Genomic DNA, 26,774 nt, shown 5'->3' with positions numbered 1-26,774 from the left:
GTATTCTAGCAAGCGTTCCCCTGGCAATACAACTTGTGCTTTGGTATCACCAGGTAATAATCTAGACAGCAATATTCTAACAACCAAAGGAATGGGAGTGACACTGTGTGAAGAACCTATTTACATGTGTCACCTGATAGCTGATCTGGCAATGCATCAGCCTTGGACTGTAAAGAGGATCAACCTAACTTGTGTGCATCCAACTGTGTGTTTTGGACACAACAGGTCAAAAAATCTTTGGTGCCAATTTAAAATTTCTGGAGAGATTCCCCTCCACAAAGATGTTTTATCCTATTGGACAAATTTGCTGTTTCCCCAGTTCAACACAGCATCTCATGCAGCTTCCTGTCATGCTGGCATTCTCCTTACCATCTTTCCCTGGTTTGTTCCTCCTGTTCCAGTCTGTCACCTGCCTTAGTGAGTCGAAGAAGTAGTCTGCTTCATTCTGACTGATCACCTGGAAGAGGCCAAGCAATGAAGGGGGAAAGGAGGGATCATCAGATCATATAAAATACTGCCTGTGCTAACACACCCAAGTATCAGGCTGAATTTTCTTTCCCTGTCTACAGTGAGAGAGTGCAGTTACAGCAGGAAAGACAGAAGCAAGGAGAAAGAAGTAGAGATAGGGAGAGGAGAAAGGCTCAAATGAGGATTTTTATTGCATCTTCTGTTGCTTTTTTCTTTCCAACCTGCTTATTGAAGTCAAGCTGAAGATGCCTACCTTATTCTTAGCTGTCTCCTCTTTGTAAAATATTGGCACATACCAGGTTCACACATCAGAAACTCCCTGTGCTTGGACTCAGTGCTGCTTTTGCCTTGATCACAGTTTCAGAGAGAAGGGACCTTTCAGCAAGGCAGCCAACCCAAGCTTCAACTCAGGCAAGGCAAGCTTCTGAGAAACTAGAGACAAATCAACTGGTGCTAGTCAGCCAGTGCTCTCCCTAACACTAGTGGGTACTGTACATGTGCAGCACATCTCCTGGGCAAAACCTGAGTGGAAAAGGGCTGAATCCAGCAGTATGCAACATGCAATTTGCTACTATTCCAGCAGCTGCAAGAAAGCCCGGGTCTTCTCTGCTTTTAGTACCCACTGTGTACCAGTAGACTGGTACTCTCCATCCAGTCCCTTCAAGAGACTCAAAATAATTGTCGGGTGCTGAAAGTTCAAATCTAGGTTGTATCCCTAGACAGAAGCAGTAATGATCTGCTCTGTTGCTTAGCTTCATATATGGTTGGTTAGGTGGTCTGGTAAATAAGGGGAGGCAGGGGGAGTCTGGCTACCCTGCCATAGTCGAGGAGATTTACCTTGTCTGCAATCTTCACAAAGAGGCTGAAACCTTCCCAGGAGTTCATCTGCAATTTGGAAGCGATGTTCTGACACAGAGTCCGGATTTTGGTGTTTGTTCCCACATCAAATGTCTATGAGATAACAAGACTCTTGTTACACAGAGGAGAGGAAGAAATGAGAACACTGAATGTCTTGAAATGTGCTTCTGCATGAAGCATGAAGCCTTTTCACGTGGCTGTGAAAATGGTCAAGGCTGGGAAAACAAGTAAGTTCTCACCTGTTCTGTTTCATTGGGGAAGCAAATCTTGTGTGAGATCTTTGTGTTGTTCTGTAAGATGGCCTCAACCTCCACAGGATGAGGTGCCCACTTCCTGGAGCCACTCCTGGAAAATGCCGCCACAATCATAAGACAGATCAGTGCTGGATGTTTAATCTTTGAGGAGTTCAACAACAGTATTCTATCTGAACAACAGACTATCCAAATCGCTATACTGTGACATGGGGCAGACTTTAATAGACCTTCACCCCAATGGAAATTAACAGTGTTAACATGTATTAACAGCAAAACGCTGAGGGTCTTATTAGCATGTATATTAAGAGTGTTCTACTCCACAGGGAGGTTGCATGAATAAGGCACCTTTCTAGCCAGTACCATCACCCCTTCTATGTATTCAGCGACATTTTTCCTTACTGTTACTGAAGTGTGAAGATAGTGGCCACAAGGAGAAATGAATTTTATTTAATTCTTCCATCAGCAAAAAGATATGCATTCAGATACAAAATGAGTTACAGCTCAAGAGGCAAGTACCAGAAAAGTTTGGAGAGCCACTAGAAGCATTACATTTTATATAAGAGCTGGCATGTAACCACTGACTCAAGAGGTACTCTTAAGCTGTACAATCCCAGTTCTTTGAAATTATACCTCAGAGCAGAGCTGCCTTTCAAAGCAAAGGAACTGGCCTTGAAGTCTGAGTCGTGCAAAACCCCTTGATACAGTTAAAGTAAGGACAAATCTAGCACATTACCTTCTGGGGCTGGTATTTTCCTGCCCTCTGGCACAGAGCAGGCTGTTTGGAAATTTTGTACACCGCAGCTTATGGGTCAAACTCCTCTCGCAAACTGGGTCAGTTTCTCAGGAAGAGAGCTTAGTCTGGCATCCAGCTTTAGTCATATGGATGAGGCTTTGGGCAACCTAGTCTAGTGGAGAGTGTCCCTGCCCGTGCGGGACTAGATGATCTTTGAGGTCCCTTCCAACCCAAACCATTCTATGATTCTATGATTTGAAAACTAATTTTTTTCCATTAAATAAAGTAGCAGTTCCATTTGGAGAAGGAAAACCTGACTGTAAACCAAGTTGAACAGCATGTGCTCTGGTACTGTACAGGCACTGTAAGGAGTGTGGACCTCTCCTACTCAGTCATCTATTCCTTGACTTACAGCAGAGGGAGGCCGTAGGAGACCACGGAAGTGCAGTAACTTGGCTGGAGGCACAGAGCCATCTCTCCTTGCAGCCTCAGCTAGGAATTCATTGCCAAGGCAAGATCTGCTTAACGCCCATCACGGGCTCGCTGGTTCCCTGGCCAGGAGTCTGGGGATTAAGCTGTAAAGCTGTTTATGGAGGAAAAGGTGTAGCCAAGGGCTCAGCTGGCGTCCACTCCACATATTGCAGGTCAGTCCCTTGCGCTGCCTGCTCTCCTCTTTCCAAAGAGAGCAGGTTACTTACAGGGACAAGTTGGACTAGATGATCATTGTAGGTCCCTTCCAACTGAAATGTTCTGTTCTATTCTATTGTAAGCAGGTGCAGGTTTAATCTTAGGAAAAGAAATGCTCTTAGAAAACCACATTTGTCTCTGTTCCTCTTCCCATCCTCCAGGCTCCAGATCTGGGTCGGTTTACCAAATAGAATTCTCCTCCCAAACAGCCCATTCTGCTTTCCCCTCCCTGTTTCCCCACTCTAAAGAAGCTCTATACAGCTCAACAGGGATTAGAGCATGAATAGCACATGATATAGGGAGGCAGGAATTTTTCAGTCTTCATAGAAAAAAAACCCCAATGAATAACATTCCTCGCCATGTGTTTTTCAGGCACTTCAAAGGCAAGTTTAGTGTGCAGTGACATTTCCCCAGCAGTGCCAAAACCTATCCGCTGCAAGGGGGACAGCCACTGTGTTAGCATTCCCCTCGAGCCTGGCCCACAGACCAAACGCAGGGCCTATCCTAAGAGAAGTGGGAGGATGGAGGTGCTGGAGGGAGAAATCATTGGGTGCTGCCTTACTGAAGAGGTCTGTGGCAACTCACAGCAGCACCAAAAGGGAGAAGGCTGGGGTTAACCTTGATGCCAAAGCACTGTGTTCTCAGACTGTCAAGCTGGGTAATTGTAGTGTCTGGAGGAATCTAGGGAAACCTTGCCCCTGCAGTTCAATTGATCCTTCCTGAAAACGAGGTAGCCCTTCCACTACCTCTGGTCATGTAAAGTACATTACCCCAAGAAGCCATTCAGAAGCTTGGGAAGCACTGTGTGCTGGAGGCTCTGTTGCTTCAACCCTCACCAGAACAGAGAGAATACCTAGAGGACTGAGAAGTACCCTGGTGTGAGCAGCCATCTAAGTTTCAGGGCTTTGCTCATCTGGATTTCTTCAAAGAATAGGAAATTACTCTGTTGATCCTGTCTTCCTAGCATGAATCTGCTTCGCTTCACCATCAGAAAACCAGATTAGCACTCTGCAGATGTCAGTGACTTTGGTGGTGCCGCCCCACTGTGAGTAAAACTTGTATTTTTAGCTGCGCATATGCAGCTCTGTGCTACTGAGATTCAACAAAATCAAGACACATGTAAGGGGGATAAGGATACTCTGCCGCACCAAAGGAAAGCAAGGTCAGGACCTCATCAATGACAATGCAGGATTTCACTTCAAGCTGCATGCGCTTTAGGATGTTTGAAATACTCAGCTCTAGGAGTCAAGTGATTATGTGTGATGCTGAACTTTTAAAAATGTTGCTAACTCCATGAAAGAAAAAAGTAAAACTGTGACACAGACCTCTCTTTGTGGTTCAAAGTCCACAAGATAATTAAAAATAATGATGACTTTAAAGAAAAAAAAAGGATGTAAAGAGAGAAAGGAAAGTAAGAGTCTTAATATTTTAGCACGTGTGCTTTTTGGCACCTGATTCATGATTTTTTTTACACTTTGAGCTGGTTATATGCTGAACTGTTTACCTCATTACTGTCTGAATCCTCTGACTGCACTCCAGGGCCAGTGTCTCTTTCTGACGTGTCTCCATGAACTTCTGGGCATGTTTCAGGAGTGACTTGCTGGGTGGGAACAGGCCAGTGCAGAGCCAAAGGAGCTGCCAGCCTTTGGTCACGCTGTACCTGTGAACACAAAGCAAATGGTTCTGCTATAGCCACATATAATTCATTGTTTGACCACACAAGAGCTACGGGGAAGAGAAATGCACTCCCATCCTGGTATGTTGTGCCATTCAGCAGAGTGCTGCAAATGAATGCAGCCTTCACACAGGATCAGGCGGCCGTTTTCTGTGCAATGTATTTGAAGACAATGCTAAATCCTGGCTGATAAATATTCATGAAATATTCATGACAGTTGCAAATTCATGAATAAATATAAGCTCCAGTTTAACAGTCATCTTGGCAGCAGTGGCCCTAGTGCCATCCTCTTGGAAAGCCACTGTCAGTTTGCTGCTTATGCTCACATGTATTTGGATTGTGCTTTATCAGCTGTTTGTATTCACCTGCTCTCTGTGGTAGCCAGCATTGCTCAGAGCACAAGCACTTTGCTTGTAAGTGACTTTCCCTTACGTATGCTCCTGCTCTGAAAAATGAGCAGGTAGATGGCATTGTGTAACGAGGTAGTTACAGTTCTTCAAAACTCCAGATCAAGTTTGTACCATTTTCAGGCAGAAAGCTATTTCCTCCAGCATCTGGATCTGTGAAATCTGGCAGTTGAAGCCCTTCTGGCATCTTACTCTAACCAGTAAGAAAGGCTCTGCAGCCAGGAGGTGGTCAGTCGTCATGCCTTCAAAGCCAGGAGCAGAGCAGACTTCAGCTGTGTCCCAGGGATTGCTCTGAAAGGCTAAACGGTGTGAAGTGGGTTTGACTGGGAAAGCCAGCAGGTCTACCTTTGAATGGGCTCCAGACTGCTCATGACAGAGGTCCTGGCTTCTTTATTCCCATTTACTTGTCTAACTTTACAGATGGAGACACACTATTTTAATCCCATTTATACTCCATAGATCAGTGGTGTTTGTGTCTGTGTGAGAGTGTGACATGGTCCACAGGGCAGTAGCCTGGGAAAGATGAAAGATTTGTTGCTCTAGCTGTTCTAATGAAAATGTATGGAAATAGCTACCTTTCAAGCATTGTTTTTTCCACATCAGTGATCCCTCTCAAAACAGTGAATGACCCACAGGACTAAATTGGTAGAGTGCATCAGGCATGGCACTGGCACCATGGTTACAGACTCTGAGTTAAATAGTCTGTAAGATTTGCTGTGGGCAAGGAAATTTACCATTTAATAGTTACACACATGGTAAAAGTTCCACTAAGTTTAATATTTGTGGAACAGTAAGAAAGAAAATAAACAAATAAAAGCTTCTTCTCTAGCTTTTGCAGTGACACAATGCAGCTAGAAACAGACAAACCACTTTGTTAATAATTAGTATTATTTTAAGCTTCTTTTTTCCATTCAGTTCCCCTGAAAGTAGGTCAAATTATAATTTTATGAGTGGGGAAGCAAACACCAGCCTGATTCAGAGACTTATGCCTGTGCAACCAATCTGCAAGCCAGTTGTGTAACCTAATTAATATAACTACTCAAAAGGATTCACTGGTAGTAAAAGATCTAGTGTGAACTGCGTGCTTATAGGAAGGAAATATTGTTATTGGGAAACTTAAAACAAAGGGAGGGCTGGCAGTGCAGTCACTGAAAGCATGCAAGAACTCTATGCAGTGCCATATTTTCTCCACAGATTGCCTTGGGAATAAGAGGGCTTCGGTAACACCTTGCCTGCCTCACTCCATACTGCACAGAGAGGAGCACTGAATGCTGATGGGAGCAAAGCTGCAGCTCAAGCGAGACGAGTAATGGTTCTACTCTGGGGCCTACCACTGCCCATCAGTGGTCCTGAGTGCTCTGCAAAGGTGAACCCCACAGCACTGCTTGGAAAAAGGGGGAAGGGAAGGTCTCACTCCAACATTTGGCCATCCTTCCGCTCTGCTCCCACCTCATCAAAGGTGTGGAAGGGATTCCTGCTCACTACCCGCACTCAAGCCCTGGCTCTGCAGAAGCATGGTGTTTGCACCCAGGTGAGTACCTGTTTCTGTTCTCAGTCAGTTGCTTCATAATCTGACAGTAAATCTCATCCCGCAGGACTTCCTCCTGGATAGCTGCTACAAATATCTGGTCAGTGACTTCCACAGAGGAGTGTGCCTGTTTTGAGGGATAGTCTCCCATGAATTTCATGATGGGTGAATGTGCTGTTAAGGACAAAAGCAGGCAAATTTTGGAAGATAAATGGAAAGTCTCACCTGGATCCTAACATGTTAGTGAATCTGTTGATGTCTAAATGGCAAATACTGGGAGGAGTGTCTGGAACGTATTCCCTGCCTGTCCCCTACCCCTTTCCCCTGTGCAGCAGTCACCTCTTGGCTGTGGTTTGTACTGTAGCAGCAACTTGCTCTGGGCATATGCAGTAAATCTCATTCATTCCTAACGCCACATTCTCTGTTAAGTGAGCCATCAGGAGTTGTGGAGCATTGGGAGGGAATAGGAACCCTTCCTCTGTAGACAAGGGAAACAACGCTAAGTTGTGCAGAGTTGATACCCCCCACCTTGATGTAAATGTATCCCTTGAAACATGGATGTGGTATTATCTCAATAGAGGTGGGTTTAGAGGAGGTAGCTAGCTCTTCCTTCCCCTGAGTGTTCTCAGGTCCCAAAGAGAAGAGTGCAAGGATATCAATGAAGGCCTGACAAGCCAAGTCCCGAAGATCAGGGTCTGTGCATGCTGTCTTCAGCAAGGGCTGTTTCAAGGGCTCCTTAGAGTGTGCCCACAGATGACTGCGCCCACGGGATTTCTGGAGGACAGCTTTGCTGATGGATTCCTTCTCAGGAGTCCTGAATGAAGACAGAGGCAGGCAATACAAAATTACTGGATCAGTATTGTTATGAACATAGGAGGTCGCTATCACAGAGACTTCTCTCTAGGCACGTTCTTTCCCAAGACGGTGATCTCATATCTCCTTTGATTATGCAGGTCAACAAGAACAGGAAAATATATATTCTTTTAGATCTAGAAGGGAGAAGGCTTGCAAAAAAGAGAGAGGTTTTAGAAGACTATTTTTTCCCTTACTCTCCAAGGCCTGTGGTGTTGCATACCCTAGCTAACTGGTAAGTGCTGAAGAAGGGGTGAGAAGTAATAATAGGGCCTGCTGGAAAGAAAACAAAAAAGTCCAGCTGGGGTTCTTCTACCCTTCCCTTTGCATTTCTGCGGACAAAAGATACAAGCAGGCCATGTGCCATAATCTCTGCATGTCCAAAGTCACACTTCGTTACAGGGAACAAAGAGAAGAAACCCAATCAGAAATGGGAGATGCTGTTACATCCTAGGCTTTAAGGATCACTAAAGATCAACTAGAACTTTCCTAGGGCACACACTACACAGAGAGCTTCACCTGAAGTGTTCATAGGAGAACTCCTCTAGGGTGTAAGGCTTCACTTTGAGATCCTCTTCATCAGGTTCGTCCATGTAGTTCTGTGAAGCTGTCCTCTGGTCTGGAGACATCATCAGCAAACTCTGGAATGACACAGCCACATAAAGATGTCACGTGGACACAGGCAAAGTGTGTCTCTGTGGCACAAACTGTCAGGTGGTACTCAGCATATATGCACAGATGGTGTATACAAAGCTTGAGTGCTCTGTGCTGCAGGAGATCTTCTGTCCCTTAAGCAGCATCTTCAGAGACTCCAGAAAGACTTGGGAGTAGTCAGCTCAAGGAATTAATTTCCATAGACCCAACAGTAGTGACCATCAAAATGTGTGTGATTTTCCAAAGCACAACACTTGTTACAAATGCACCTGATTATCACTGGTGTGTTTTTCCCTCACTTTTTTCAGCTTTTTACTTGTTAACACAGTATCCAATATACCAAGTCTCCAAAACTAAAGATAAAATTGTTAGCAAACAGAGCGATCAATGAGAAATCTTGACTCCCTCAAATAGCATATTCTTTTAAAGTACCTTGCTGCTCTTAGAGCTTCCCTTGAGACATAATGTATAATCACCGATCCAGCCCAATGTGAATACAGGAAAATTCAACAGCACACTCATTTGCATTAACTGCTACCAGTTCCAGGCACTGAAGCCCCTAATGGTGAACAGACCGGTTTTTTTTGAAAGTCATTGCTTTTGAGCAACTGCAGTCTTCTCCTTAGAGTTTGGGCTAGGTTTAATTTTGTTTTCAGACAGGACGGAATGAAATGCTTTGCTTCAATGGGAGATATAGAACTTGTCTGAATTTGGAGGAACAATTAACTTCCAGTTATAAATTTAATTGTATTTAACACTGTTATTATCATTTATCTTCCAGTCTCTTCAAAGAGAGTGCACAGCTTTTCTTACCAGCACTTGACTAGAGGGTTTTGTGAGAGAAGGAATGATGTAGATCTCTTCCAAAAATACGTTCCCTGTTTTGCCTGTCCTTTCATTCTGGGCATAGATCCAGCCAGAGTTTGCATCCAGCCTTTTGTCTTCAGTGAAGATAAGCAAGTCTCCCTTCTTGAAGGACAGGATGGCAGGGTCTTCTGGAAAACAGAATAAGGGGGTACTGTTCAGGCTTGACAGTCCAAGAAAACGCAAAGGGATTGCAACGTGAAAGACAAGGGAATTGTATTTTGAAGGCCTGAATTCAGTTAGCAATAGAAAGTGATTTGTGTAAATACAGCTAATTATCCAGTAACACTTCAGAGAAATCACTTCAATTTCCTCTGACAGCCTGATTTTGATCCACTGGGGGCAATGGCAAAACTCCGTTTGATTCAAATGGGTGCTGAATTTTTATCTAGAACTGGCAGCAAAGCATGGAAAGAAACTCACTAGTTGTAAGTAGGTGAAGTTAATGTGTACATTTTAATCCCCCCTTGTCTGTTCCAGTGAACTATATTCCACAGAAACTTCCAGTTTACCACCTCTGTGAAACTTTTCTGGGAAGTACTTCCAGGGATCTCAGCTCCAACTTTCTACTATAAGCAAGCTGAGTTGTTGGACACTGTAATATCTAAATTAAATACGCAAAGAAATAGAAGGGAGTAGGAAGGGTAATTTATATGCAAAGGTATTGAATCACATTGACTTGTCCTCTGTATTGCTGTGGTGATCACTATGCATTCCTCCTGGAGCAAAGGGACTCTTGCTGAAGTTCTCCCACTTCCCTTTGAGCTCTTTCAAACAAGTGCTGTGGGTTCTCTCAAGATTTCTTTCCCACCCTGTAGTAAAGTTATAGGACTTACCTTGGGGTTTTTTCTCATGCATTGCCACAGCGAATCGTGATCTCTTCTTCAGTCCTTCCAGGAACATGACCACCAGTTCAGCAATAACAACGCTGTTTACAGATGTCAGGACAAACTCCTCGGCACGAAGTGTGATGAGAGTGCAACTCTGTCCAAATGACTTCACTGCCCTGTGTATTATTCAACAGTTTGTTACCAGAGCATCTGAAAAACTTGCAGACCCATCTGCAATCACAGCCACTGCGCCTACATCCCCTTGCAGACAACTCCCTTACAGTGAGTATTGGTAGTTCTTAATTTGCCTTCTCATGAGTTGGTAGGTGTGAAGGACTGAAGTGGTTCAGGTTGACTCTGGACTCCACCATGTTTGTTTTGTACAAAAATGCTTCAATACAGACAAAAGAACACCCTTCTTTTGGAGTAACTTGGCAACTAATTAAATCTGTGACAGTCCTCACAGAGGTATTTTTTGTGTATGTAAGACCTTATTCTCTGAGTGATCCGATGCAAGGATGTGTGCCCTCAGCAAGCCAATGGTTACCAATGGTTACCCTCTTTCCTCAGTTACCCTGCTCAGGTCCATTACACCTGAGAAGTGTATGAACTCCTAGCATACGTAACAGATGATGGCTTAACTATGTTAGTTATTTGGGCCATTCTTGTCTTGATGCATGTCTGTGCTTCCTTACACCTTTCTGACTGAGCAGGATCATCTTTCCTTCCACCAGCTGGGAAGATTCAGCTGTTTCAGTATTTCCTTTACCAGCTGCTCAGAACTTGTCCCATTCTGTTCCCCAGACCTACGCTAAACCACCTTTCCAGGCTCAGATCAAATCTCCTAGGGGGACAGCAGAGAAAGTACACCTCCCTCCTACATGGAACACCCTTTCTGAATCTGGGCAGAGATGCCTTCTTCACATCTTGTCTTTCTGAGGCACTCACCTGTTGGTGTGGATGCCAGTTATCTCTGGGAAGGTCAGCTCAAGGAGCCGCTTTTCTGACTCATCCAAGAAGCAGACACCTTTCCAATTTATGGCAATGATAAAGTGGTTCTTGGGCAAGCTGGGTCCTGAAAATGCAGAAAAATCTCCTTATCAATGCTATACAAGTCCTCCTCTATTGATCTCACATCCGTCCTCTACTCCCAGGCTCCAGGCATTACCTGAAAACTTAGTGACTTCAAAGAATCGGGAAAAAAGCAAAGGCCACTGAAAGCGAGCAAAATCTACAAGTTGTTGCTTCACAGTCTGACGGGAGAGATGGTCCTGTGTGTATGGGGCCTGCAATATAAAAAGATACCCAAGGTTTTCTCAGTAAAATCTGGTTTGCATGATCTGCAGGCATGATCCCAGAGGTTCCCAACAGCCCTCTGCTATCACTGGTGTCAAGGATACCTGGAGAAAGTCAAATCAGAAACAGCCTCCAGAGGCCCAAGCCACATGCAGCTGAGGCTGCCCACATGCATGTGGATCCCAAATTTCCCTCAAATCCCTACTGACTGATCTGTTCAGAGTCTAATACACTTTAGGTGCCACGGAAATAATTCAGGTAACCCACTCAGATCATTCCATCCCATGCCTATCCTGACTGCATTGTCAGATATAAGATAGAGAGCCTTAAAAGATACTCTATTCAGAGATTTAAATATACTTTTTTTCGTTCTGCTCCCCTACTGAGTCCTTATGGAAGAGTGAGTGGAAAGGTTCTTTGCTCTCCCGGTCTTAATTAACTATTCGGGATATACAAACTGAGATGTTTGTCCTTCTTCCCTCAACTGACTATTCATAAAAGGAAATGGTGACAGAAGGAGAAGCTGGTGCTTGGGAATGGTTACCCAGCAGTGCCTCTTACCTTAGCATGTGCGTAGGTTATCAGGCTCACCCACTTTTCCAGGGGCTTGGACTTCAGCTGTTTCACTGGGATACAGTCATGGAGCGCCTTCTGCACAAGTTCATTGTGGATGGAATCTCCAAACTGGATGTAACAATATTTTGCACCTATCTCCACCAAATCCTCCTCCTGAAAAAATTAATCCATTGAAAGAGGCCTAGTAAGATGTCACAAAGTCCAGCCAGCCTCATTCAACTTTGAAGCCAGTTTAGGAATGGGGTTTTCTCCATTTTTGTCTGGAAAACTCTTGATAGTCATCCAGCATACAGAGATGAACTCTACACAATCATAACATCAAAGAGATGTCATCAAAGAGAAAAGATATTTTAAAAGGACCTAAATTGCCCCTTTGGATGTTTCTCCAGCTGCCACATGAACTGAAAAAATAATGTATTAATCACAGCTGCCGGTGTGACAGCTGGCACAAATACCTGGACAGGAACTGTCCATTAAGAAGGGAAGGGTTGTTCACAGCCACTAGAAACTTCATTTATCTTCCTGCTTTTTAATGTGGAAAATGTTAATATAGTTTTGTCTCTTCAGGAGGATGAATAAGACGACCCACCTTCTCACAACGGTACTCTCCAAACCGGATGCCGCGAATAATTTGGTGATAAATGAGATCAGTGCTGATAGGATCCTCCTGGGAGTTGTGCCAGGGGGTGAAGATTTCCTTCCGGAAGTAGAGTCGCCAGGGCGCATTGCGTTCATGTATGCCCCGCTCCTTCACTAGCTGTTCGCACTGAGAGATGGCATCCAGGACATGATCTCGTCCCCCACCCAGCGACCAGACCTAGAGCAAAAGGACGCTGCATTTACAGGCCTGTCTGCTTTGGATCTGAGTGAAAGACAACAAAGCCAAAGCTCCTTGTCTCCTGACAGCAAGAAAAACTCTGACAAGGTAAGCAGATGGATGTGCAAGTTATACTTTGGTAAATGTATGTATTTTTAAGCACAAGGATGGTATTGGGAAAAATAAGTTGGAAGATAAGACAAAGCAGCTCTGGTTTGCAGTCTTCTATTTGTCTCCTTGTACTTTGTTTATTCCCTGTATATCCTCTTAAGTGCACATGCAAGTGTTGTTCTAATCTTAACCAAAGTTCCATTTCTGAATGAGTTTGTTTGCCTAGCTCTGGTTAGGCAAACTAACTTTGACGCCTAACTCTGAGCACCATGACATCGTCCTGGTGTGTATGTCTGTTTTACAGCATTACTGTAAAAAAAAAAAAAAAAAAAAAAAAAGCAAAGGGAAGGAGAGGCTAAAATGCCAGCATGTGAGCTAACAGCTGCAGCCCTGGCAAGAACCTTGGCTCTCAATGCCACAAGATAGGGGCTGCATCAGCAGCACTGTAACACAGGACAAGAAAGTTATGTGCAGCAGTGTGGGTGGAAAATATGTCTTTGAGCAGAGATTCCTAGTGCGTGAGACCTGCTAGTTTCACCCTGCGCCAGAAGCTCTGCAGTGCTGCATGCATGACGGGCAGGTGGGATCCCAGAACATGGCGGGAGACCACAGTGCTGCACTGCCCATGCATGGGAGCAGGGACACTGGTCAATATGTGACCTGGCAAAGGAAACCTCACAGGCCTCCAGCAGGAATATCTAAGTGGCTAGCCATCAGAAAGGCAGAATAGTATTATCAGGTCCTGAGATTCAGCTGGGATTCAGAACTGATTTGCTCTGAGCGTAGGGCTGGGACAGGGATGCTCCCAGAAGTCAGAGGGAGTCCTCAGTGAGGCTGGGTGGACAGCAGCATCTCCACAGAAAGAGAAGGGAGCTTTCATTCTATTTTTCTACACTTTACCTTATCAAACACAGCAATGTAGAGCGAAAAACCAAACAAATCCTTCAGTTTTGTTTTATCTGCTATGAATTGACAGATCTCTTTGGCAATGGAAGCAGAATCTGCAGGGACAGTGATGCTTTGGCCATTCATCAGGGTGACATTAAACATAATGGGTTTCTTCTGCTTTGTTGCCTGTAAGTCAGAGTCAAATGAGAGAAACAAATTATGGTCAAACCTAACTTTTCTGTGAAGAATGAAGAAAGCATTTAGATTTAAGAGTTCCACACACTGTATACCCTAGTCAACAATCTTTAAGTGAATCTCTAACACCCACACAGTTTCTTCAATGCATGGTGAGTCTTAAACATAAATTACATCCCTGGAGCAGCACTGGAATCAAGTTCCCTCCTCCCCATAGCTCAGGGGAGTTGATTATCACATAACGATGTAGACTGATAAGACTTTTTGTGAGCCTTATTTGGCCTGATGACTTTTGGGCCTAGTCTTACTTGCCTGCAGCAAGCATTTGCTGAGGGAGGTGTTGTTAGGGATCACTCAGATTTATGAAGGAATTGAACTGAGGTCTTCACTTAAGGGGGCGCTGTGTGTGTGCATGTGACTTCTAATTACTAGGGTGACAATTAATGGAAGGGGGGAGGGCGATGTAGCCCTGTCATACACACTTCCTCCCTCCATTTTAAAAGCATAAGCCCTGTTCAGTTCTTTCCACAAATGATGGTAAGAGCTACCCGAGGAGGTAGTTCTGGCCTGTGGTTCCTGAGTGGCTGGAGGTATCTCCTTACAAATTATGTGTTGCAGCTTTTAACTTACATCCTCTACTGGGTTTAGATTGACTGAATAGCCAGAAGAGGTGTATCTAAGAAGCTGTCCAGAACAAGGCAGTTGGTTTTTAATCCCCTTGTGCAATTTATTTCCATTATTGGACTTAGGAAGATCTGTTAGCACAGGTTAGTAAATAATATCCAGCATAAAATGACACAGTTCAATATAAATTATCAAAAAGGGAGTTGCTACCTGAAGTTCCAGCCAGCTCGGAGGTTCAGTCCGTGCTCCGTTGACATAGGTACGTCTCAGACGTTCAGCACAATATGGTGCATAGCCTGTGGGCCCATGGTGGATGAAATTCAACAGGTACTACATACACAGAGCATAAGAAAGCGTTAGGAAACACTAATCCTCACAAACCAATAGAAAACTTCTGCAGCTGATAGATTAGATTAGATTAGATTAGAGTGATGTTATCTTACAGTTCACCAGAAAGTGTTAAAGGTTAGGGTTGGGATTATTGATTTGGAAAAGGAGGTTTGAGACACCAAGTTTTCCCTCATTCTGCAAAGCTTTTAGACTAAAGAGGAAGGCTTGTGTCAGTCTGTTTGCTGTGTTTAACCGTATGATGAATATTAGACAGTGGAGACTTTATTCTTATGATTAGGGTAGAGCAAGGGTTAGTGTTTCCGACTGAGGAGCCTGAAGTCTTGTGACATTCTGTATGAACCAAAGTGCTGGGAAGAGGGCTAATTGCAGGTTAGGACTGCTGATTACAGTTACTTTTAGTTTTACTAAGTTCTCTGGCAATGTCAATAGCTGAAGTCCATGATTAAGATTGGACTTTGGAAGAGAAAGATCGGATAAACTGAGCTTTTGGAATTTGTATGACTCTGTTATCTTGGATGACGTGGTATAAGCATGGACTGGTATTTACATACTTTTATTTAGTGCGAGCACAGGTCAGTCGCCTGGTTATTTTAATAATTAAGAATATTCCTAGAGATAGGGTATGGATTTAGGAAAAGAGAACTTGAGGAAGTCAGGTCTTTTGTGAATTCTGCATGATTCACGGACTTTGGATTGTCTGGTGTCAAAATGTCTATGGCTTGTGTCTGGTTTTGTTCCAAGTAGTGGCCACTTGGCAGAATTTATGATTAGATTAATCATTTCAGCTAGAGTGTCAATAAAGCAAGGCTGAAGATTCAGAGATAACTTGGATTCTGTTTGCCTGTAAGACCTAGGAGGAAGGCTGATGTCAAGTTGGAGCCACAAGTTGTGTTGTTGGTTGGTTTTGGTTGTCTGTGAAGAACTGGATTTATCATCCATTTAAATTTGGAAATTAACGTATTTAAGAAAATTATGAAAAAGCACAAATCTCTGTTGGATTTTGTAGGGCTTGGAGATGTAGGGTAAAGACTGGTAAAATATGAGGAGTGATTTTATACTGGACTCCTGAGTACATTTAATCACTAGAATTGTAACTGGAGACAGCTTTTAAATGTTGGAATGAAGAACTGGAGAGGATAAAATTTGCCAGATTCTTTGGAAATTACAGATCTGAATGAGGGCTGCAATCAACAACAAAACCTGACTTGTATGGCATGTAATGAAAAAAATTAAATGTGAGTACAGTAGTCATTTATTTAAATTCCCAGATAAGCATAGGAGATGAGATTAGTTTCTACTAAAATCACAGCACCAGCTGCTATGGCAGCCAAACAGTTTATATGACTATTTGTATCAAAACATAAGAAACCAGATCAGCTAAGGCATTTAAGCTGCTGTAGGAAGGGTTAGTAGTGTACCTTCACAAATGTGTCTGAAGGAGGAAAGCAACCAAGGCAAAGTGACAGAAGGATCCAGCCTCGAGCATAGCTGCTCCTGTTGCTGTTTTCAGTGAGTTGTTTGCAAATCTGGCAGTAAATCTCATCTCTGTAATAAAACACGTGAAAGCAACAGATAATGATTCACTGTCTGAACTGTTTTTGGCTAAGTTTCCACTGCAAACTTGGCATGAGTGCAGCATGATGAAGTGGATCTGAGCTAGGTTTAACCAAGTTAGCTAGGATACCACCTGTCATATACCACAGGAAATACTGTCATTGACTTTGGCAGGAAAAGCTCAAGGTAGACTTAGTGCTCTTTGCCACTCCTTGTTACTCAAGCAGTTCAAGTGCAATTCCCGTGCTGGATTACCTCCTGTGACAGGCAGAGGGACTGTGCAGGGATAACAATTGTCCGGTCATGCAGCTGTGAAATGGCATTGCTGTCCCTCCACATGTGAAACTTGCTCTAAGCTCTCTACTGTATGTGGATTGTATGTCATGGCTCTTGTCTGTCTGCTCATACGTGGATTTTGTGATAAGGATGTGGGACACCCTTCTTAATTTTATATTTTTAGTAAACTTGGAGTGAGTATTTGGAAAGGGTGCTTCAGAATGAGCTTCTGAAAATGCAAGTTGCCTGCAGCAAGGACATATGGGAAACAGATGCAAAAATCTGCATACAAACAAAATTGGTATTTTAAAATCATCTTAAATTTTCTGGACTCTTGGCACACACATTTGGAAAGTCTGATGTGGGAGGACACAAGGTGGATGAGATTTCTGTTCCCAGATAGGACGTGACGAAACACAGACTGAGGGAATACTTAGCCTGTGGCTGTTACGATACATTGATTGAAGGGAATTTTTGCCAGCTGAGGATCTGCTTCGGAGCAACTATGTAGAGAGGAACACAGCCCAGGACTGAGGTCAAGGCAGAGTGTGTGCCTATAGGCTTTGTTACAGAAGTGTTGCATAAGCTAAAATGGACTACCTTGGAGGAGAGAATTCACAGGGTCAGGTCAGAACCAACCAGCTTCTGTCTCATCCTCACACCATGCTTGGCCTAAAGTCCAGCCTCACACCACTTGTAAGCAGGATTTCTTCTTCTAGTGGCTGACATCCTCAGCAAGCCAGGCCTTCAATCGTCCCTGATTTGGAGACGTTGCTTGAGGGCTCACAAACAGGCTACTGAGAAACTGAGGTTATGAACACCTCTCATACACCTACTGTACATTAACTCCATACTTCTTATTGTCTCTTCTGAGTGTTTCTTCTCCCTCATACTAGGGCTGTGTTCCACCTTCAGCTGTTATTGGATTACAGCCCTGAACTCTGCCCTATTGCGTATCTGTGGGGGTATTCAGAAAGCCATACGTGGAGGCAGCTGACCTAAATTACAAGATGAAGATGCCAGAAAAGGCAGTAAGGGATTCTCTGTAAGCATTCTCTGTCCCCTCTGATAAAGGCGAACCATACTCCAAAGAGGTGTGTGACCTACAGTCTTCTCAGTTCTATTTGACTAGCTTAGACTTTCAGTCAGGAATCCCCAGAGATAAATGTGAGACATTTCCAGCATTTGGAAAATGCCCCAGGACTGTGGAAAGGAGATGCTGGATTTCCTTGATGTAATGGGTGCCTGGTCCTAGGGAGGAGGTACAAATTTCCTACCTGATGGCAGGGCGCAAAATTGCATTGCCGATAATGAAGTGCACTTTTTCTAGGTTGGACATAGGTCTCTCAGAAATTGAGCTGTCCTCCTGAAAAGCCTCTTCTCCACTTCTCAGCTGATCTGTCACCTGAAAGAAACCAAGCAGAACCCCAGACTGCTCTAGAAACCTTCCCTCTTACCAGGCAGGTCTCCCAGAAATGAGAGCTCTATCTATTCCTTCTCTATCTTTCTGGCTATAACTCTGCTTGCAGGAGCAGTTAGGAACAGACTGTATTTGCCCCAGTCTCAAGCTAACTCATAAAATGCAGTGTTACAGCACTATTACTGGCTAGGAGAACTGTCTTGTACTGTCTGTACAGCCCTAAGGACATGGTGGTTCTCAGTTTGCTCAGGACTTTGGGCAAACTGTTCTGTAATACCAACAATTCTCAATAATAAATTGTCCCCTGTGTTCAGGCATCACTCTTCAGCAGGAAGGGATGAAGTGAATCTGCCAAAGAACAAATGACAGCAGTGCACGTGGGGTTAGTTTTAAAAGAAGAATAGTGCACCAGGTATCCCATACATAGGGCTGCACTGGCTTGGCAGTGGAACAGGTTCCCAGCTGGGAGGCTGCTGTCACATAACATCTGTCAGAAGGTGAAGACACGGTTCCAGGCAAAAAGACTTAGGGGAAGCAATTCATTTCCAGCTCTTACCTTCCCTGTCAACTTGGATGACCGTTTCAGCTTCAGGGAAGAGATCCCTTTGGAAATCTTGTTATCCTTTCTGCTTTGTCTCTACAACACACATTACCATTAGAGGAAATTAGTTTAATGCACCACAAGAATGATTCATTAAGGAAGGAAAGATGCTAAAATGGAGATGTTTATGTTTTGTCCCCCCCTGCCAGAAGGAGCTGCAGTGTCCTTCTAGGACTGACAGGGGCCCTTTTGCACTTCTGGCATTTCAAGTACAGTAGCATGAAAGGGTTCCTTTGCTCTTCTCACTTTTGGTAGAACAGCATAGAAACCAAGGAAAGCAAATGAAAATACAAACATATCCTACTCCTCTCACCATATTTGGGCTGTCGTTCCTGAACTGGACCTGGTTTTTCTTGCCAAGTGTGTCATATATCTGTGTCATCACGGAGCCGCTCTTGCTGGTGGCATTCTTGGCAAACATTGCTGGCTCTGGCAGGTCCCCCATGAACCTCAGGATGATAACCCATACAACTAGAGAAGCCTGTAGCAGCAGAAAGCACAGTCAGAAACTGCCGAGAGAACCAAGGGCCTCATGCTGTTTCTTCCTGTTTAGATGAGAGCATTGGCGCCGCACTACAAAAAAGACATTGAGGTGCTGGAGCATGTTGAAAAAAGGGCTATGAAGCTGGTAAAGCGTCTAGAGAACAAGTCTTATGAGGAGTGGCTGAGGGAACTGGGGTTGTTCAGTCTGGAGAAAAGGGGGCTGAGGGGACGCCTTATTGCTCTCTACAACTACCTGAAAGGAGGTTGTAGCTAGGTGGATGTTGATCTCTTCTCCCAAATAACAAGTGATAGGATGAGAGGAAATGACCTCAAGTTGTGCCAGGGGAGGTTTAGATTGGATATTAGGAAAAATTTCTTCACCGAAATGGTTGTCAATCATTGGAACAGGCTGCCCAGGGAAGTAGTTGAGTGACCATCCCTGGAGGTATTTAAATATGTGCAGATGTGGCACTTAGGGATATGGTTTAGTGGTGGACTTGGCAGCGCTAGGTTAATGGTTGGACTTGATCTTAAAGGTCTTTTCCAACCTAAACAATTCTATGATTCTATTTTCTTCCTTTACCCAGTCCAAGCTGTTAAAATTCCCATCTCCTCCCACCATTTACACCAGGAGTTTACTTTCATGTCAAACAACATGAAAGCAACATTCACAACACTCTCATGCTAAAGGAAGAGGGTGCAGCTCTAGTGGGAATGTCAGATTTGCTCTGTGATTGCTGAGCCCTCACCATTCCCTTTATTGGCATCTTGCAGGTGTGCTGTTATTGGAGTAAGGCAGAGAAAACTTGGGAGTGAGTGAACTCTTCCAGGAGCCCTCACGCCTAGAACTAGAAAGCCAAATAATAGCGAAGTTTTTGCATCATGGGATCCTCCATTCTGCAAAACTGCTTAGCATCAAGAAAAACTCTCCTCAATCCCACTATAGTTCAACAGGAAAATTGGGGGCCTGGGCCTCCCCATTCTGTTCTAACTCACAGACCAGCAACCCTAGCAAGAGTAGAGAGATGGATGAGCTCTGGTGCTGCTTCTCTCCAGTCTGTTTTTGCCCCAAAGGGTATCTGGAGAAGTCAAAACAAGCCTCAGAGTTCCCTCTTTAGACAAACTAAAGGTGACCAGATATCTTGTGTTGGGCAGGTATCTGTGTGAAGTGCCTGCCTGCAAAGTGCCAAAAAATGCTGATGGGAACTACTACTTTCATACAAGTGCTTAGGACTATCTGCTTGGCGCTAAGTCTCTGGTTCCTGGAGCTGTGGCAGAGCTGGCCCAACCCAAGGATAAGGGGACCTGTAGAAGCCAGGGCTATGGAGGGAACAGGTTCAACAACAAGAAGGAGCAAGATACCAGGACATTGTCCTTGTCATCGTGGTAGAGTAGTGGGCGCCGCAGCTGTCTCCGGATATGCGTATGTGTAGATGACCCCTGGAAATAAGTAGCTGCAAACTTTGGGAAGGTGTACTCTTCCAAGCCATCTGCTTCCTCTTCTAGCTCCATGCTCATGGGAACCATGTCCAGGTCCACCTCATTCAGCTTGTTAGGCTTTGTTTCCAAGTCCTGTGCAGAATATGAGGAAAAAGCATATTTTCTTTCCCTGTACTCTGATATTCTTATTTTATTTTTTTGGTTGTGTTTTTTTTTTTTTTCTTTTCTTGGCCATAAGTCCTCCAGAATTTGGCTTTCCAGCTAACCCCAAAGCCATTTTCAGTTGCTATCAACAGATCATTGGGACTCAGAGCTTGTCCTTCCAAGATACATCCATCCCATATGACCTTCCTGTCTTGGTCTTCAGCAAGCACATTGCTGATGGAAATTCCAGGTGCTATCTCATTGCTCACATCCTGCACTAACCCAGACCATTCTACTCTGCCTACCTCTCCCTACCCGATTCCATCCTTCACAGCTGTCAGGACCACTATATCTCAAATTTTGCTTTTAAGAACATGCGATACCTTGGGTCATGAACTTCCAGCTTGTTTCAGCTGGAAAATCACTGACAGTGCTGTCAGCAGAACATGTCGTTGGAGCCAAAAGCAGAGAATGGCACTATTTGGTGAGGGTCTGCTTGGCCAAAGAACAAATGTGCAGTAGCTTTTGAAGATACATAGTCCCCAAACTGCATGTGACCAAAAACTTTTGGGAACTGAGCTCTGAAAGCAGATCCCGAAGAGACTGTCTGGATGACTAATTTGGGTAATTCTTTCACTGTACAGAAGTTCATTAAACAGAATTGACCACTGATGGAATTCCAACAAAGTCAATGGACTTACACGAGGGATGAACATGACCCATTACCAGTCTGCAGCTCTGTACCTCAAAACCCAGAGGAGCCTGTCCTTCTTGGCCTCCAATCATAGAAGGTAAAAACCCAAAAATTTTGTCCACCATTTCTTGGTCGCTGATAACATCGTGATTTGTTGGTTTATAGGCAAGAGCATTCCTCCTTTGTCTTGCTTCTGCCTCCTCTCTCTCCAGAGTAGCCAGGTATTCCTTTAAACATAGAAGCTGGTTAGGCGTGACTGGAACATCGTTCTGCTAGAATGAATGGGTGTGAGGATGAAACACTATTTCAAAGGTGTTATGACAGTGAGGTCCAGCTCTTCTAGTGCAGTGTTGGAATTTGAAGTCATATGTTGCTTGTGCTAAGCAGTCACAAAGACATAGCACAGCAGCAGCAGGGCCTTACTCTTACAGCCATACTTACAGACTGTTGGCCTGTTGGTAATGATGTGCAATTTTTCAAGAACTTTATCAACAAGAGATAATACAGGAAAAATACAGAATTCCTAACAGCAGAAAAAATCCATATTATTTAAAATTTAAAAATGTTTTGTGTCGTGGGGCTGTAATGGCATTGTGCATGTTTGGCTAAAGCGCCAGCTCATACTGCAAACAGAAATGTGTTTGCCTTGTCCTATTTCTAAAGCATCATTACAACTAGGTTTACAACTATGTCTGCTTTTTATTAAAATACAGCAGTGCTCAAATCTCTGAGCAAGTCTGCAGGTGTGAGCTGGGCGAGCCATCTTGTCAGCCAAGGAACATTAGCATTCAGTGTTCCTCTGCCAACATGCTTACCTTTTCTAATCTCATAGCTTCTTCCCTTGCTTTCACTGGTCCAAGGACATGGATAAGACGTTTCTCTTCTTGCAAGCGGATATTCCTGGCTTCCAGCCTGCACTTGTTCTGTGGAGAACAGGACCATTCTGTGACTGTTTACACAACTGCTGAGCCAGGTCCCTTCTGCCATTAACAAGCTGTACACACCAGGACTTTATCCCAATATGGACTCAGTTCTAGATTTGGCATTTTAGGGAACAGGCCACAGGCAGAAATCTGCAAACTGGCTTTGTCCTGTTTGTACAGCATTAATACAGAAAGGAAATCACACAAAGGCCTCCCATGTGCTATGGACCACCAAGGTAGTAAGTACAGGATTTTCTCTGGCAGCACATACCAAGACACACTGCATTAGGATTCCCTTTTGAATGGATCCCTAAGTGACATTATCAGGCCTTGCTGCAGAAATTGATCTTCCCTGGCAGGAGTTACTGATACACATGCACATCTTATCTTTTTTCCTCCCTTCTGTCAAAAATATTTCAGCTCTGTCCATGAAGTTTTGATCCATGTTAATAACACAGAAAGCAAAAGTAAACAAGATTGTCTCCTTAAAACTTTGCTTTCATACTTGACAAGAGTTCAAAATAAAAGATCCCAAAATAAATATCCACATCTAGTGCTATGCTATGGCAACACTTGCTGGTCATTAAATCTCTATCAGAACTTCATAGAAACAACATGTTCCCAAGGTATCTGTGAGCATACCTCCCTCTTCATCCTCTGGTAGATTCGGCGAGCAAACATGCCCCTTGCATATGCCTGTATAACACATACAGCTTTCTTCTGCTCTGCTATCTTTTGGCGCATTAGATAACCACGGCACATGGCTTGAAGCCTGATGATATGAGCCCGAGTTGCTTCATACTGTTTAGCAAGCTGCCGGCTCCGGTAGAGGGCCTGCAGGCGCCCGAAACCTAGCATAACCTGTAGGAGGTGGAGGAAAAAGAAGTGAGTATGGTTCAAAACCATTGAGGCTGGGAGTAAGTTGGGATGAGTAGAAGATAACAAAATTCAGTAACTGGATAAAGACACTGGAAGGGGCTAATGCGGTACTGCCCTTTATGCTTTATTTTCTGCCAATAGATTATATAAAGTTCTTCTGGGGACCTGTTCTAGGGAGTGGCTCCAGGAAGTGACAATGATAGCCTGGGATTATGACAAGGGAAGGAAGAGAGCAGAAATGAAGCCAAATGAATGGGGAAAAAAAAAAAAAGCATATCCTTGCAGAGGTGGGTATGATGATCCCTAGAGAAGCAGAAAAGGAGGATCTGGCAGAGTGCAGGACACCAGCCTGGCTCTTCAGACAGGAATTACATCATTGATGCAGAATAGAAAATGTTTCTGACTAAAACTGGCAGTTTCTCCTCCTGCCCCTCGCGAATGGGATGTATGGGATATATTAATTAATAATAATCCCTGCCACACAAATACACAATATGTGAGTGCCCCTAATATGGTGTATCTTTCCTCATCCAGAAAATCCACCATCTATAGAAGATCAGCCAATATTTTTAATAATGTGAGAATGACATAATGATTTTTCTGGTAATGATTGATATAATTATTTTTTACAGATTCCCAGTTTTCCTGTAACATTGTGGAAAACACTTTGCTCATAGCATGGTGGTGATGCACAAACGCTAGCCTTGGACTCCTGACTAGAAGAAGTGTGAGATCACTCATATGTCAGGTCACCAGAGCCAGGCCTGCCAGTTGGGTTACTATTTCACCAGAAAGCAGAAATGTCACAGGTTCCGCAAGCCTTGAGAGGTCCCAGAGCCCTGCTTGGACTTTACACCCTCTTTACAGCCTGCCATCTTGCCTCTCCGCCCTTGAGTAGTGAGTATCTTCATTCCTAATACTCCACTCAGTCTGGCAGGGTATACTATATAAACACACAGACACACAAATATGTGTATATATATATATATAAAAACAACCCCAAACACCTGCCTCTTACCATTCTGAAATCCTTCCGGCAGCAGTAGCCTCGCCAGGCTGACTGAATGGCTACAGCAGACTTCCTCTGTTTCAGAAACCGCTTCCTAAGCAGACAGACAGGTGAGGTAACAAGCAGTATGTTATTTCTGCTGCTTCTTATTATAATAGTACAGAACAAGGTGGCCTTTTTTTCCTTTTATGGGATGTTTACAGTCTGATCAGCTCAGTGAGGGCTGTTCTTCCTGCTTCTGAGTAGCCCAGGAAAAGTATTATGTTGCAGCAGAAAGGTTAGTCTGGTCAGATACTTTTGTACCACGTGCTTCAAATTTATCTTTGCTTAAGCGTTTAGTCTGCTGACATGTTCTCCATGTTGATGGAGAGGCCAGAATAGGGTGTTTTGCCTGACCTTTGCTGTCAGTGAAGGCCTTAGGAAATTTCACATAGGCTCAGCTCATTCTGCAAGTGAAGCAGCACCATGAATCAGTTGAGCTCACAAGGTGTTTTCCTATTTGCTTGTCTATCAATTTGCTAGTAGAAAGGATGAGATGGAAGTATGACTAATCCACCTCGATACATCTAAGCTGACTTTGCCCTTATTGCTGCAAAAGTATTCATAGCAACTGCAGACCAAATTCATCGCTGTGGTAGGAGAGCTCTGTAAGAACTGAAAAAGCCCTTGCACCAAGCCTGGATAAGTTAACTCCCCCATCTGATGACCACTTGCTCCCCAGTGTCCTAACTGCCAGGACTAGGAACCCATCTGAGACAGGTGAACTTCCCATGGTAAAAGCTGTCACACTGTGGCTGTCAGAAGTGGCACACAGCTCTGATGGTTTAAAAATAAAAGTGAGGTGAGGCTTTTAGGGAGAGGTGATACTCTGTTAGATAGCAGGCAGAATTTGAAAAAAAGAAAAAGAGGGAAGTTTTTTGGCATATGTTCATGTTTTATAGTTCTTCCTTCTCTACCATCAGGAATATTTCTAAACCGAACCAGGATTCAGTCCTATATCATGGTTCTGGTTGGGGGATACAAGATTAATAAGTACAAACATTTACCTGACAGTGACTACATTTCACTTCTAAAGATATTTCAAACTAAACCAGACAAAATGCAAGAATTGTGCACCTTTAGCAAAGAGAAGTACCAGTTAGTTTCTATCTGATTCTCTTCTATGTCTTGTATCAAAGAAGCATTCTAAATAAGAGAGTCCTTGTAGCTCTGAGAAGGACACAGATTCCATGACAATTTCCTGCTTTCTAGATACCTACTGTTTACTAGAAATAGTAAATGCAAATCCTCCTTCCAGCCCTTCCTCTTCATATAAGCTGCATGTGCTATGGCCCTGCATTTTGAAAAGCATAATGAAAATAAAGAAACTGAGCCAGAGCAAATCTTTGTGCAAAATCTGCATAGATGCACTATGCACTGCTACACAATGAGTGCTGAATTTAGGGCTAGTGGAAGGTATGGATTGATACATTTCATATTTGAAAATGCTTCACAGAGGGTGTTAAACTGCAACACAAAGACTACCACTTCAAACCAAAGTAAATTCCCTTCTGTAAGATCACTGACCTGTCCTTCAATCCTCTCATCACCTTCTGGATAAGAAGAACCTTATCTGTGAGTATATTTTGGCGTTCCAGCTCCAATACTGTATCATGATGATCCTGTTAAAAGAAAGTGTAGATATGCCAGCTGAGCAGACACCCCCACAGCTTCTAAAAACTGGACACATGGTCTGAAAGAGGCCCAAAATCAGCATGAAGTAGTGCAATTAAAATGCATTTGTGGAACTGCAGTAGGAAGAGTGCACGCCACCTGACCACACCATGTCTGGCTGTAGCCATAAACAAGCAGAGAATCTGCCAGCAGTAAGGCTGTTTTTACCTTGGGGGATGCTACAGACAAGGAAGTCCCCTGCAACAGTGCTGGTATCCAGTTCTTTTTTATGCTCAAGGCTTGAGCAGAGACAAATATGTTGCACTGTATTGTTTTAGCTGCAACACTTGGAGCACAGCAACAGGATTGGCCTCTTCTACACCAAGCTGTGTCCATTAAATTACTCTACCTTCAGGAACAAAGATCCAGCTTCAGATTCAAGAGAAAGTTTATAAGAGAACCCAGTCGTTCTGGGTCACCGCTCTTGAACAAGGAGGTCAAGCTATACTGTGAAGCACCCAGTTTTTCAGGAGAAGAGACAATAAACTGTCCTTTCTACTTACTTTAAGGAAAATCTTGGTCTTTCCAGCTTGCCAGCTTTCATCCTTGCCCAGCACTGCTTCAGAGATGCTGATACAGCTCTGTCGAGCATCATTCTTCAGCTGATGTGCAAAAGCATCATCATGTTAGGGCTTGGTTGGAAACACAGCACACTATGTAAGGATCTATTGCCCTGCATTTCAAAGGGCGAAGAACAGAAACAGATGAGGTCTTACAGACCTCCGGGCTGACAAGTATAATGAATGAAAGTGGTTCAGCTCTAATGGTCAAGAGAAGGAGGAATGTGGCCAAGCATTCCAGAGTTCAAGTGCGAGGAGGATGTTAGAGACCTCTGTGTGATTACAGAAAAGAAACATCTGAGGGCAATGGGGATGCCACCCTGTCTAGGATGTCTGGGTGGAGCAGGTCAAGGATAGCTTGACCAAAAAGCACCTCTACTGTTTCAGCTAAGGTTCAAGTATGTATGTGT

General features: G+C 43.8%; 1 protein-coding gene and 1 long non-coding RNA gene across 2 annotated transcripts in view; one reads left to right on the top strand and one right to left on the bottom strand.

Annotated features, from left to right (window-relative positions):
- MYO7B (myosin VIIB) overlaps positions 1–26,774 on the bottom strand; it is a 51,443-nt gene that overhangs the window by 4,833 nt on the left and 19,836 nt on the right. Inside the window, exons 18-43 of the mRNA XM_075760828.1 lie at positions 26,308–26,406; positions 25,658–25,752; positions 24,101–24,185; positions 22,846–23,064; positions 22,096–22,203; positions 21,331–21,507; positions 20,365–20,574; positions 18,833–19,000; positions 18,475–18,555; positions 17,776–17,903; positions 16,087–16,213; positions 14,528–14,647; positions 13,511–13,684; positions 12,272–12,499; positions 11,668–11,835; positions 10,979–11,096; positions 10,759–10,885; positions 9,817–9,986; positions 8,930–9,111; positions 7,982–8,103; positions 7,267–7,424; positions 6,622–6,775; positions 4,505–4,660; positions 1,566–1,671; positions 1,306–1,419; positions 370–457 (exon numbers count right to left, since the gene is read on the bottom strand). Coding sequence (XP_075616943.1) covers positions 370–457; positions 1,306–1,419; positions 1,566–1,671; positions 4,505–4,660; positions 6,622–6,775; positions 7,267–7,424; positions 7,982–8,103; positions 8,930–9,111; positions 9,817–9,986; positions 10,759–10,885; positions 10,979–11,096; positions 11,668–11,835; positions 12,272–12,499; positions 13,511–13,684; positions 14,528–14,647; positions 16,087–16,213; positions 17,776–17,903; positions 18,475–18,555; positions 18,833–19,000; positions 20,365–20,574; positions 21,331–21,507; positions 22,096–22,203; positions 22,846–23,064; positions 24,101–24,185; positions 25,658–25,752; positions 26,308–26,406 — 3,682 coding nt within the window. The remainder of the gene's footprint in view (positions 1–369; positions 458–1,305; positions 1,420–1,565; positions 1,672–4,504; positions 4,661–6,621; positions 6,776–7,266; positions 7,425–7,981; positions 8,104–8,929; positions 9,112–9,816; positions 9,987–10,758; positions 10,886–10,978; positions 11,097–11,667; positions 11,836–12,271; positions 12,500–13,510; positions 13,685–14,527; positions 14,648–16,086; positions 16,214–17,775; positions 17,904–18,474; positions 18,556–18,832; positions 19,001–20,364; positions 20,575–21,330; positions 21,508–22,095; positions 22,204–22,845; positions 23,065–24,100; positions 24,186–25,657; positions 25,753–26,307; positions 26,407–26,774) is intronic.
- The window catches only part of LOC142602891 (uncharacterized), a 41,056-nt gene continuing 20,493 nt past the window's right edge, over positions 6,212–26,774 (top strand). The window contains exons 1-5 of the long non-coding RNA XR_012836713.1: positions 6,212–6,613; positions 7,564–7,697; positions 12,250–12,607; positions 21,231–21,377; positions 23,715–23,979. This is a non-coding gene — a long non-coding RNA (uncharacterized LOC142602891). The remainder of the gene's footprint in view (positions 6,614–7,563; positions 7,698–12,249; positions 12,608–21,230; positions 21,378–23,714; positions 23,980–26,774) is intronic.

Source organism: Balearica regulorum, chromosome 9 (genome assembly GCF_011004875.1).
Source record: "Balearica regulorum gibbericeps isolate bBalReg1 chromosome 9, bBalReg1.pri, whole genome shotgun sequence".
NCBI classification, from domain to species: Eukaryota; Metazoa; Chordata; class Aves; order Gruiformes; family Gruidae; genus Balearica; species Balearica regulorum.
The sequence above is the reverse complement of the archived record's forward strand: the minus strand, read 5'-3'. Positions and strand labels throughout refer to the sequence as shown.